This window comes from Phyllobates terribilis, unplaced genomic scaffold, assembly GCF_046119375.1.
Source record: "Phyllobates terribilis strain yellow unplaced genomic scaffold, ASM4611937v1 Scaffold_7__3_contigs__length_470593459, whole genome shotgun sequence".
In the NCBI taxonomy this organism is placed as follows: domain Eukaryota; kingdom Metazoa; phylum Chordata; class Amphibia; order Anura; family Dendrobatidae; genus Phyllobates; species Phyllobates terribilis.
In genome coordinates, this window is record NW_027362767.1 from 301,589,899 (window position 1) to 301,603,813 (window position 13,915).

Sequence of the window (13,915 nt, forward strand, 5' to 3'; positions counted from 1 at the left end):
ATTGTACATCATGAAGTGTCAAGGAAATGATACACGGTTTTCTAAATATTTTAAAAATATAAATCTGAAAATTGTGACATGCATTGTGTATTCAGCCCCCTGAGTCAATACTTTGTAGGACCATGTTTCGGCTGCAATTCCTGTTACAAGTCTTTTGGGGTATGTCTCTACTGGTTTTGCACATCTAGAAGCTAAAATTTTTCCCCATTCTTCTTTGCAAACTAGCTCTAGCTCAGTGAGATTAGATGGAGATGTCTGTGATCAGCAATTTTCAAGTCTTGCGACAGATTCTCAATGAGATTTAGGTCTGGACTGTGACTGGGCCATTAACACACATGATTATGCTTTAATGTAAACCATCCATTGTAGCGCTGGCAGTATATTTAGTGTTGTTGTCCTGCTGGAAGGTGAGTCTACGCCTCAGTCTCAATTTTTTGCAGCCTCTAACAGGTTTTCCTCCAGTTTTGCTCTGTATTTATCTCCATCCATCTTCCCATCAACTTTGATCTGTTTCCCTGTCCTTGCTAAAGAAAAGCATCCCAACAACACTGCTGCCATCACCATGTTTGACGGTGGGGATAATGTTTTAACGGTGATGTACAGTGTTAGTTTTCCGCCACACATAGCGGTTTGCATTTAGCCCAAAAAATGCTCATTTGACCAGAACACCTTCTTCCATATGCTCACTGTGTCTCCTAAAAGGCTTTTTGCAAACTGGCAACGAGACTTCTTATGGTTTACTTTTAAAAAATATTGCTTTCTTCTTGCCACGCTTCTATTAAGGGCAGATTTGTGGCACATACAACTGATAGTTGTCCTGTGGACAGATTCTCTTACCTGAGAGGTGGATCACTGAAGCTCCTCCAGAGGGACCAGGGGCCTCTTGGCTGCATCTCTAATTAGTGCTCTCCTTGCATGCGAAGTCAGTTTAGATGGACGGTCATGTTTTGGTAGGTTTGCAGTCATGCCATACTCCTTCCATTTTTGTATGATGGATTGAATAGTGCGCCGTGAGATGTTCAGAGCTTGGGCTATTTTTTCATAACCTAACCCTGCTTTACTCTTTTCCAATACTTTATCCCTGACCTGTCTGGTGTGTTTTTTGGTTTCTATGACGCTATTTGATGCCTAATAATTATTATTATTATTATTATTTATCTATATAGCACCATTGATTCCATGGTTCTGTACATGAGAAGGGGTTACATACCAAATACAGATATCACTTACAGTAACAAACAATGATAGACTGGTACAGAGGGAAGAGGACCCTGCCCTTGCGGGCTTACATTCTACATCTGTTTAATGTTCTCAAATAAACCTCTGAGGCCTTTACAGAACAGCAGTAGTTATACTGAAAAAAGATTATACACAGGAGGAGTCCACTTACTATTTATGTGACTTCTGGAGGAAATTAGTCACTCAGGATTTTATTTAGGGGTTTCAGACTATAGGGAGCTCAATGCAAATGCACGTCACAATTTTCAGATTTATATTTATTAAATAATCAGAAAACAATGTACCATTTCCTTTACACTTCACAAATACTTGCTACTTTGTGTTGGTATATCACAGAAAATTCCCAATAAAATATATTTAAGTTTGTGGGTGTAACATGAAAATATGTGGAAAAGTTCACTGGGTATGAATACTTTTTCAATAGAGATTCAGTACTTGAAAATTAAAGTGTACAAGGGGGATAAATACTTTTTGCAGGTAGATTTCTACTGTATAGAATAACTGTAAGTGGAGGGCATGGCAGTGTCTGTTTCTAAACTCCTTTCTCATAAGACTGCACTATGAAAACAATACATAGTTATATAAAATGTACAAGCCAAATATAAGCGCGCAAACATTGCCCCCTCCTGAACACACATAACGTGGTCATCAATATTTATCATAGAATATATATGAGAATGAGAAAGTAAAGACAAAATTATTTGTCTTTTACAAAAAACTTTACATATATCGCATGTAAAAAAGCACTTTGTCATATAGGAAATCCTTAACCATTATATGGATTGAAGATGTTTTAATATACAGTACAGACCAAAAGTTTGGACACACCTTCTCATTTAAAGATTTTTCTGTATTTTCTTGACTATGAAAATTGTACATTCACACTGAAGGCATCAAAACTATGAATTATCACATGTGGAATTATATACTTAACAAAAAAGTGTGAAACAACTGAAAATATGTCTTATATTCTAGGTTCTTCAAAGTAGCCACCTTGTGCTTTGATGACTGCTTTGCACACTCTTGGCATTCTCTTGATGAGCTTCAAGAGGTAGTCACCGGAAATGGTCTTCCAACAATCTTGAAGGAGTTCCCAGAGATGCTTAGCACTTGTTCGCCGTTTTGCCTTCACTCTGCAGTCCAGCTCACCCCAAACCATCTCGATTGGGTTCAGGTCTGGTGACTGTGGAGGCCAGGTCATCTGGCGTAGCACCCCATGACTCTCCCTCTTGGTCAAATAGCCCTTACACAGCCTGGAGGTGTGTTTGGGGTCATTGTCCTGTTGAAAAATAAATGATGGTCCAACTAAACGCAAACCGGATGGAATAGCATGCCGCTGCAAGATGCTATGGTAGCCATGCTGGTTCAGTATGCCTTCAATTTTGAATAAATCCCCAACAGTGTCACCAGCAAAGCCCCCCCACACCATCACACCTCCTCCTCCATGCTTCACGGTGGGAACCAGGCATGTAGAGCCCATCCGTTCACCTTTTCTGCGTCGCACAAAGTGGTTGTAACCAAAGATCTCAAATTTGGACTCATCAGACCAAAGCACAGATTTCCACTGGTCTAATGTCCATTACTTGTGTTCTTTAGCCCAAACAAGTCTCTTCTGCTTGTTGCCTGTCCTTAGCAGTGGTTTCCTATCTGCTATTTTACCATGAAGGCCTGCTGCACAAAGTCTCCCCTTAACAGTTGTTGAAGAGATGTGTCTGCTGCTAGAACTCTGTGTGGCATTGACCTGGTCTCCAATCTGAGCTGCTGTTAACCTGCGATTTCTGAGGCTGGTGACTCGGATAAACTTATCCTCAGAAGCAGAGGTGACTCTTGGTCTTCCTTTCCTGGGGCGGTCCTCATGTGAGCCAGTTTCTTTGTAGCGCTTGATGGTTTTTGCAACTGCACTTGGGGACACTTTCAAAGTTTTCCCAATTTTTCAGACTGACTGACCTTCATTTCTTAAAGTAATGATGGCCACTCATTTTTCTTTACTTAGCTGCTTTTTTCTTGCTATAATAGAAATTCTAAAAGTCTATTCAGTAGGACTATCAGCTGTGTCTCCACCAGACTTCTGCACAACACAACTGATGGTCCCAACCCCATTTATAAGGCTAGAAATCCCACTTATTAAACCTGACAGGGCACACCTGTGAAGTGAAAACCATTTCCGGTGACTACCTCTTGAAGCTCATCAAGATAATGCCAAGAGTGTGCAAAGCAGTCATCAAAGCAAAAGGTGGCTTCTTTGAAGAACCTAGAATATCAGACATATTTTGTTGTTTCACACTTTTTTGTTAAGTATATAATTCCACATGTGTTAATTCATAGTTTTGATGCCTTCAGTGTGAATGTATAATTTTCATAGTCATGAAAACACAGAAAAATCTTTAAATGAGAAGGTGTGTCCAAACTTTTGGTCTGTACTGTACATTGACATTCTGCAGCAATATGGAGAAACCACTGATGGATGGCCTGCTTTCCCATTGTAAATTTGACTAAAATCCTCCTTTTCTCTGTAATTATAAACTTTAAGGACAATCTGGCAGCAGTTTTTTGCTATGTAATCTGAGAGCAGAAAAATCTAAGGTAAGAAAGCCTGATTCCATGATGTATCACAAACTGGGCTGCTTGGTGCAGTTTTGCTAGAATCCCTGTTTCCTTATCTGTTGGAGATGTAGCCGTGGTCAGAGCGGTGTATAACCTCGCCCACACCCCTGATTGGTAGCAACTGCCTGTGTATAGTGTACATTGTCAGCAAGCTGCCAATCACTGGTGGGGGCGGGGTTACACAGATTAGCCTGACTCGCCTGCACATGAGACCTAGTCCAGTAGTGATAATCCCCTGTGATAAAACACTGATTGTATTAAAACTACAACCCACAGCCTGATAAATGACACGTCCCTAGAATCACGGTCTCTGCCCTATATTATGCTGCTCTCAGACTGAATAACAAAAACTTGCTGACAGATTCCTATTAAGAGGGTTGCCTCATAAAGATGATAATTCCTCCTCCGGATGAAAGCCGCATGCACCGTCAGCTAATTGCCATGGACCCAAACTCTGGCATCCTTGGCAATCAGCTGTTATTACCCAAGGATACTATGCAGCTGGCCATATACTTTCCATGGAGCAGCCATGTTGTATTACATTGTGGCTATTCAAGTGATGCCCATGCTGTTTTATTAGACCAGAAGTGGCCAATACTTATAGTTTCCCACTCAGAGGGGGTCCCCAGCAGAGGCCCTCTCCTTTATGACATTCATGTATCCTAATCATTAGGATATTTTTTACATATGAACAAATTGCCCCTTCAGAGAGGAAGAGGACTAGAACTCTAGTGCCATCTATTGGAAGTAGCAATCCTAAAAGTCAATATCGACTCTCTAACGAGCCTTGTCACATGACTTAGGATAAAAGCCAAAACTAGAATCTCAATTTGCAGATACAGTGTTTCAGGGTACTGCCCCTCATCAGTGCAAAGTGTGAGATCTGGTTTGGCTGGGTGAGAGGCGTCAGACCGGGATCCAAGGGGTAACGTTGAACAACTAATTTCATCAGTCTTAAATACTTTCATCCATGATAGCTTTGTGCAATTACATAGAGCTCTTATAATTACAGCTAAACCGAATCATACCAATAATTGTTACATGCAAATGTGCCTGTACTTTGCATCTTCCATAAACAGTATAGGGTCACTGAGGACCACAGTGATATCTAGAATGTAGAGTCCCCAGAAATGTTTTCAGGAAGTGAAGTCACTGAGAGATATGGTTACTCCGCAAGGTCACACATCAGAATGTAGACACATTGCAGAGAGCGAGTTCATAAAGTCAGTCCCGGTGCCCTGTGCCATCCTATTTATCATGATCCAGGGGAATGTAGAATGCCCTTTAACATGGCCAATAAACCCTGGGCTAAAAATGAAGTCCTGCTTCAGAAATAGGAACACGTAACATTGCGATGGTGCAAACAAGGCTAATGTTCCCGATTACACGTGAACACCAATGTGAACACGTAGGAGTGATTTCAACTCATGGAATAAAAGGTGTTATATTCCCTCCAGCTATGCTGAATTAAGCAGTATAATATTAATTCAGCAGCACTTACTGCTTTCAGGGGATTAATATCTTAGAAGTTATATATGGAGTTTATCACTGTGAAAAAGCCATGGAGCAGCTGCCAACCGGAGTATGGTGAGCGCTCCGTAGAGAAGAGGATTCTGTGCGGAATTACAATTCTAGAATATTGGAGTACATGGTAACATCAAGCAATCAATCCAGGCGGGTTCTTACCACACTACAACAGCTCCATCTGCAAACCCAGAGATATAGAACATTAAAAGTTTATTTCATGACCAAAATAAAATAAATATAACTTACCAGGTGGAAAAACTCTGTCTCTGTATGTAGGCACATATGGGCTTATTGTAAGGAGCAATCCGTATATACATAATGCAAACATCCCAGTGAGAAATGCATAAAGTACAAAGTAAAATAGAAGTATCAGAGCTGGAAAAGAAAACAACAGAAATGTGAAAAGAAATATGAGACCGTGAAAGAAACAAGATCTGAGATTTTCCTTCACTTTCTCCTCCATTCAGATTTGGGATAGGAAAGCAGAAAAGAGACCTTACACCTGTATAGAGAGGTGCCAGTTTAGTCTACATAAACTTAAAGAAACACTTCCATCAAAGTTTTTATCCTCTTACTATATTGCAGTCATCATATTATACATCACTGTGTATTTACAATTGCTCATTTTGCCTTTCTACCCAGCTACATCTTCTCTTTTCTCTGCTCTATGTAGGTACAAGATGTCTGTTGTCCCTGCATTTATCATCCCCTCTTCAACTCCTGGCTCAGCTGCTCTGCTCCTCCCCCTTACCAGGGACTTTTGCAGTGACTTATGACTCATACAGGGAAAATTGACCTCCTGCTTCTACATAAAGCTTAGAAAGATTCAGCTAGTCAGTTTTTAATCACATGATGTCATAGACTTAACGGAAGATAAGAATTGACTGGGTAGAAAGGCAAAATGAGCAATTGTGAGTACACAGTGCTATATATTAAGAGGATAAAAATTTTGATGGCAATGCTTCTTTAATCAATAATCAATATCATCTGAACTGAAAAAAAAAATAACACAAAAAAGAGATTGTAAGGCTATAAGACACAATGTAGCCTACTGATGAAAGCGGAAAAAACTCATAACATTGAATATATCTCCTACTAGAAAAGCATGGAGTCAAGAATCCAGCAATTATAAGGTAATAAACAGTAACGTTTGTTGAAAATTACAAAATGGGAACAAACATATATAGATAGTGGTAAAATAATCAGAGATGAAGACTCCTTTCCTGGGGCGGTCCTCATGTGAGCCAGTTTCTTTGTAGCGCTTGATGGTTTTTGCAACTGCACTTGGGGACACTTTCAAAGTTTACCCAATTTTTCGGACTGACTGACCTTCATTTCTTAAAGTAATGATGGCCACTCATTTTTCTTTCCTTAGCTGCTTTTTTTCTTGCCATAATACAAATTCTAACAGTCTATTCAGTAGGACTATCAGCTGTGTATCCACAAGACTTCTGCACAACACAACTGATGGTCCCAACCCCATTTATAAGGCAAGAAATCCCACTTATTAAACCTGACAGGGCACACCTGTGAAGTGAAAACCATTTCCGGTGACTACCTCTTGAAGCTCATCAAGAGAATGCCAAGAGTGTGCAAAGAAGTCATCAAAGCAAAAGGTGGCTACTTTGAAGAACCTAGAATATAAGACATATTTTCAGTTGTTTCACACTTTTTTGTTAAGTATATAATTCCACATGTGTTAATTCATAGTTTTGATGCCTTCAGTGTGAATGTACAATTTTCAAAGTCATGAAAATACAGAAAAATCTTTAAATGAGAAGGTGTGTCCAAACTTTTGGTCTGTACTGTATATATATATGTATATTTCTATATATATATATATATATATATATATATATATAAAGAGATAGAGCAAGATCAGTTCACAAATATGGAGAAGATTGGACAGAACATGCTTTGCTATTAACATCTCTGACCTCTAACCCATCCTGATTAAGGACATATATGCTACAAGAAAAGCATGTAGTCAAGGATATACCAATTATAATAAATAGTAACGTTTGTTGAAAATTACTAAAATGGCAATAAACATATACAGTATAAATAGTGGTAAAATCAGAGATGAAGGCTCAAGTATGAAAGAAGAACGAGGTAAGTAAGGGGGGGACAACATAAATGAAAATATATACACTGCTCAAAAAAATAAAGGGAACACTTAAACAACAGAATATAACTCCAAGTAAATCAAACTTCTGTGAAATCAAACTGTCCACTTAGGAAGCAACACTTATTGACAATCAATTTCACATGCTGTTGTGCAAATGGAATAGACAATAGATGGAAATTATTTGCAATTATCAAGACACACTCAATAAAGGAGTGGTTCAGCAGGTGGGGACCACAGACCACATCTCAGTACCAATGCTTTCTGGCTGATGTTTTGGTCACTTTTGAATATTGGTTGTGCTTTCACACTCATGGTAGCATGAGACGGACTCTAAAACCCACAGAAGTTGCTCAGGTAGTGCAGCTCATCCAGGATGGCACATCAATGCGAGCTGTGGCAAGAAGGTTTGCTGTGTCTGTCAGAGTAGTGTCCAGAGCCTGGAGGCGTTACCAGGAGACAGGCCAGTACACCAGGAGACGTGGAGGGGGCCGTAGGAGGGCAACAACACAGCAGCAGGACCGCTACCTCCGCCTTTGTGCAAGGAGGAGCACTGCCAGAGCCCCGCAAAATTACCTCCAGCTGGCCACAAATGTGCATGTGTCTGCACAAATGGTTAGAAAAAGACTCCATGAGGGTGTTATGAGGGCCTGACGTCCACACATGGGGGGTGTTCTCACAGCCCAACACCGTGCAGGACGCTTGGCATTTGCCACAGAACACCAGGATTGGTAAAGTCTCCACTGGCGCCCTGTGCTCTTCACAGATGAAAGCAGGTTCACACTGAGCACATGTGACAGACATGACAGAGTCTGGAGACGCCGTGGAGAGCGATCTGCAGCCTGCAACATCCTTCAGCATGACCGGTTTGGCAGTGGGTCAGTAATGATGTGGGGTGGCATTTCTTTGGAGGGCCACACAGCCCTCCATGTGTTCGTCAGAGGTAGCCTGACTGCCATTAGGTACCGAGATGAGATCCTCAGACCCCTTGTGAGACCATATGCTGGTGCGGTTGGCCCTGGGTTCCTCCTAATGCAGGACAATGCCAGACCTCATGTGGCTGGAGTGTGTCAGCAGTTCCTGCAAGATGAAGCCATTGAAGCTATGGACTGGCCCGCCCGTTCCCCAGACCTGAATCCGATTGAGCACATCTGGGACATCATGTCTTGCTCCATCCACCAACGTCACGTTGCACCACAGACTGTCCAGGAGTTGGCGGATGCTTTAGTCCAGGTCTGGGAGGAGATCCCACAGGAGACCATCCACAACCTCATCAGGAGCATGTCCAGGCATTGTAGGGAGGTCACACAGGCACGTGGAGGCCACACACAATACTGAGCCTCATTTTGACTTGTTTTAAGGACATTACATCAAAGTTGAATCAGCCTGTAGTGTGTTTTTCCACTTTAATTTTGGGGGTGACTCCAAATCCAGGCCTCCATTGGTTAATAAATTTGATTTCCATTGATGATTTTTTGTGTGATTTTGTTGTCAGCACATTCAACTTTGTACAGAACAAAGTATTCAATGAGAATATTTCATTCATTCAGATCTAGGATGTGTTATTTGAGTGTTCCCTTTATTTTTTTTGAGCAGTATATACAGTGCTGGCCAAAAGTATTGGCACCCCTGCAATTCTGTCAGATAATACTCAGTTTCTTCCTGAAAATGATTGCAATCACAAATTCTTTGGTATTATTCTCTTCATTTAATTTGTCTTCAATGAAAAAAACACAAAAAGAATTGTCCTAAAACCAAATTGGATATAATTCCACACCAAACCTAAAAAAGGGGGTGGACAAAAGTATTGGCACCCTTTGAAAAATCATGTGATGCTTCTCTAAGTCGTGTAATTAACAGCACCTGTAACTTACCTGCGGCACCTAATAGGTGTTGGCAATAACTAAATCACACTTGCAGCCAGTTAACATGGATTAAAGTTGACTCAACCTCTGTCCTGTGTCCTTGTGTGTACCACATTGAGCATGGAGAAAAGAAAGAAGACCAAAGAACTGTCTGAGGACTTGAGAAACCAAATTGTGAGGAAGCATGAGCAATCTCAAGGGTACAAGTCCATCTCCAAAGACCTGAATGTTCCTGTGTCTTCCGTGCGCAGTGTCATCAAGAAGTGTAAAGCCCATGGCACTGTGGCTAACCTCCCTAGATGTGGACGGAAAAGAAAAATTGACGAGAGATTTCAACGCAAGATTGTGCGGATGGTGGATAAATAACCTCGACTAACATCCAAACAAGTTCAAGCTGCCCTGCAGTCCGAGGGTACAACAGTGTCAACCCGTACTATCCGTCGGCGTCTGAATGAAAAGGGACTGTATGGTAGGATACCCAGGAAGATCCCACTTCTTACCCCGAGACATAAAAAAGCCAGGCTGGAGTTTGCCAAAACTTACCTGAGAAAGCCTAAAACATTTTGGAAGAATGTTCTCTGGACAGATGAGACAAAAGTAGAGCTTTTTGGGAAAAAGCATCAACATAGAGTGTACAGGAAAAAAAAAGAGGCATTCAAAGAAAAGAACACGGTCCCTACAGTCAAACATGGCGGAGGTTCCCTGATGTTTTGGGGTTGCTTTGCTGCCTCTGGCACTGGACTGCTTGACCGTGTGCATGGCATTATTAAGTCTGAAGACTACCAACAAATTTTGCAGCATAATGTAGGGCCCAGTGTGAGAAAGCTGGGTCTCCCTCAGAGGTCATGGGTCTTCCAGCAGGACAATGACCCAAAACACACTTCCAAAAGCACTATAAAATGGTTTGAGAGAAAGCACTGGAGACTTCTAAGGTGGCCAGCAATGAGTCCAGACCTGAATCCCATAGAACACCTGTGGAGAGATCTCAAAATGGCAGTTTGGAGAAGGCACCCTTCAAATATCAGGGACCTGGAGCAGTTTGCCAAAGAAGAATGGTCTACAATTCCAGCAGAGCATTGTAAGAAACTCATTGATGGTTACAGGAAGCGGTTGTTCGCAGTTATTTTGGCTAAAGGTTGTGCAACCAAGTATTAGGCTGAGGGTGCCAATACTTTTGTCCGGCCCTTTTTTGGAGTTTTGTGTGAAATGATCAATGATTTGATTTTTGCTTCATTCTCTTTTGTGTTTTTTCCTTGCAAGCAAATTAAATGAAGAGAATAATACCAAAGAATTTGTGATTGCAATCATTTTCAGGAAGAAACTGAGTATTATCTGACAGAATTGCAGGGGTGCCAATACTTTGGGCCAGCACTGTATATATATATATATATATATATATATATATATATATATATACAGGATGCACCATTTATGGTGGATAAACCAAAATAAAATGGGAATGGTTGGTGATATCAACTTCCTGTTTGTGGCTCATTAGTATATGGGAGGGGGAAAACTTTTCCAGATGGGTGGTGACCATGGTGGCCATTTTGGATCCAACTTTATTTTTTTCAATGGGAAGAGGGTCATGTGACACATCAAACTTTATTGAGAATTTCATAAGAAAAACAATGGTGTGCTTGGTTTTAACATAACTTTATTCTTTCATGAGTTTTTTACAAGTTTATGACCACTTATAAAATGTGTTCAAAGTGCAGCCCATTGTGTTGGATTGTCAATGCAACCCTCTTCTTCCACTCTTGACACACTGATAGCAACACCGCAGAAGAAATGCTAGCACAGGCTTCCAGTATCCGTTGTTTCAGATGCTGCACATCTTGTATCTTGGTGGTATGGTGTGGTATATGGGGTACAAAGATAGTGGGGCCATTTTTCATCAATGGAAACCTCAATGCCACTGGATATCTGAAATTACTACATGATGACGTGTTGCCCTCTTTATGCACTGAAGATGGCACATGCCCTGAGTTTTTCCAACAAGATGGTTCACCACCACATTATGGGTGTCAGGTCCGAGCATTCCTACATGAACAGTTTCCTGGAAAGTGGATTGGTCATCATAGGCCTGTTGAATGGCCACCAATGTCTCCCGATCTGACCCCCTTAAACTTTTATCTTTGGGGTCATCTGAAGCCTATTGTCTATGCAAAAAAAATTATCTAATTTATACAATGTGATTTTCTTGATTTTTTGGGGGGATATTCTATCTCTCAATGTTAAATTTAATCTACCCTTAAAATTACAGACTGTTCATGTCTTTGTCAGTGGGCAAACTTACAAAAACAGCAAGGGATCAAATACTTATTTCCCCCACTAGGGGAATTAGATACTAGGAATGTATATCAGCTATGTAAAGCATTTAACAGTACAGATTAGGTGCAGTTTGACTCCCCTCCCTTGTCCTTTCCACTACCTGACTGTAACCTTTATTAAAGTGGTCTTCTATTCTATTTGCCATAGAGAGTATTCTTTTTCCCCTCCTTTAGTGACTTATTGGCATTTCTTCCTCCATTCCTATAAATGGAAACTTAATAATAATAATTATAATGAAAAACCTCCACTATATTTATTTCAGTCCCATTACCTTTGCTTAAAAGGGTATATCTGTGGGATAGGTGGTACATTTTACATCAGTGGAGATCCACGCACTTTTTAGACCCATTAGAATGAAGCGGAAATGCACAGGCTTGACAGTCACTCCATTCATTCCCTATGGGACGACGGCTGGAGCGTTTTATTTGTCTTTCTCTATTAGTCACATAGGAAATGTGTGGAGCGGTGCTGAACTTGCATATTGCCACTCCATTCTAATGCAGGTAAAAGTGCCCAATTCTGGCGATTGGTAGAGGTCCCAATAGGTGATTACTTGTTCCTAGTGGAATACAACTAAACAGCTATCCTTAAATGGGTTCAAAATAGCAGGTTATACAAATGACTAGCATATTAGTCATTTCTATCATTATTTACTCACTTTTAACATTTTCTCTGTGGACCCATCATCAGTTCTGTCTGTTAAGGGGGCTGTCTGACTGGCTCATTGCAATATGTAAGCCAGACCCTTTTTCTGTTTTTGCATTGTCCGTGACAGAGAAATTGTTGGCTAAGTTATTAAAATGAGTCAAAATGGTGGTACATTTTTAATGAAGAATATTTAGACATTGCTAAGTTTTGCATTTGGGAAGCAAAAAAAAACAACTAAAACCAGTGCACAGGTGTGCAAAGTTCCAGTCTCTGATGGAAAGTGGCATTTTAAATGCTCAGTTCCTGGAGGTCAGTGGTATATTCAGCAGCATCTGACTTTGGTGTTCGGTGGAGTTATCAGGACCGAGTCCCAGAGGCCTGGGATATATTAAGCCTCTGGTGGTAAGCAGTGTAAACATCATTTGATACTTCTTAGCAGAGTGATAAATAAGGTATTCTGGATCCCTGTTGATCCACCACTAATAAAACATCCCGCAGCTCAGGGAACGGCACCATCTTCTACCAAGATGTCGTTACTATGAATGTAAAAAGTTTTTTTCTTTTATAACTACAGGATTATTCAGGGGTGTCCGCAGATATAAATGCACACATTTCACTGCACGATAAAGCGTTTGGGGTGCAAATAATATATACATCGTGTACATGCTTCATCCTTCATTCTTGAAAAGACTTTAGATTTATTCAGGGCTACTGTATTCAGCATAGCTTCCTCCGTTATATAAAGCTTTGGATGCCGTGTCTTCGTAGTCGTCTGAGATTTGCAGCTGCTAATCTGTTCCAGTTTCCTATTTCACGAAGAATTTGTTTATCTAATGGAGTTCTCCCAAATATTCTTATTCCATCCCCTGCAGTCCTCTGTTATTCTATAGGATCTACGCTGTTTGGAAACATATTCATGATTCGGAAAGTACCATCTAAGGCTATGTTCACACGTTGCGTTTTTACTGTGTGTTTTTTTTTTTCTGCAGGCAAAACCTGCTGTCTTGGCAGTAAAGAAGCAGCTTCAAAAAAGCAGGTTTTGCTGCGTTTTTGCCGTGGCTTTTGCTGTTTTTATTTGCTTTATTTTTATGCTGAGAGTTTAGTGCCTGTTGTTCCTGAGTTTTCTGCACCAACAACGCAGCAAAACCTGTGTTTTTGCACTTACTCGTTGCGTTCTGTGGGTGAAAAAACGCTGCAGTTTTCCAATTCAGTCAGGAAAAAAAGCCAATGTGTGTGCATGAGATTTCTGATATCTCTTAGCTTTTGCTGGTACTGTAAATCGCAGCTTAAAATTTGCATTAAAAAAACAAAGAAAAAACGCAATGTGTGAACATAGGCTAATACTTTCCAAAAAGCCCCTGCTTTCCACCATGACATTTTTTAAATTATAACATTTAGAGTAGAAGCTCAATACAATTTCCTAATATTATTCATGAATTGCCACTAATTGTTTCCTGTAGTAGTTTCTGCTTTGAAGTGATAGAATAAAACTATTGCCCACATTTATAAATACAGTGGAGAAAATAAGTATTTGATGCACTGCCAATTTTTCAAAGTTATCCCACCTACAAAG

At 40.4% G+C, this 13,915-nt stretch overlaps 1 protein-coding gene across 2 annotated transcripts in view; it reads right to left on the reverse strand.

Moving 5' to 3' along the window:
• Positions 1 to 13,915, reverse strand: part of ATP1B4 (ATPase Na+/K+ transporting family member beta 4) — a 127,036-nt gene that overhangs the window by 18,339 nt on the left and 94,782 nt on the right. For both annotated transcript variants that reach the window (XM_073641077.1, XM_073641078.1), the window contains one exon: positions 5,617 to 5,745. In XM_073641077.1, the coding sequence (XP_073497178.1) occupies positions 5,617 to 5,745 (129 nt within the window). The remainder of the gene's footprint in view (positions 1 to 5,616; positions 5,746 to 13,915) is intronic.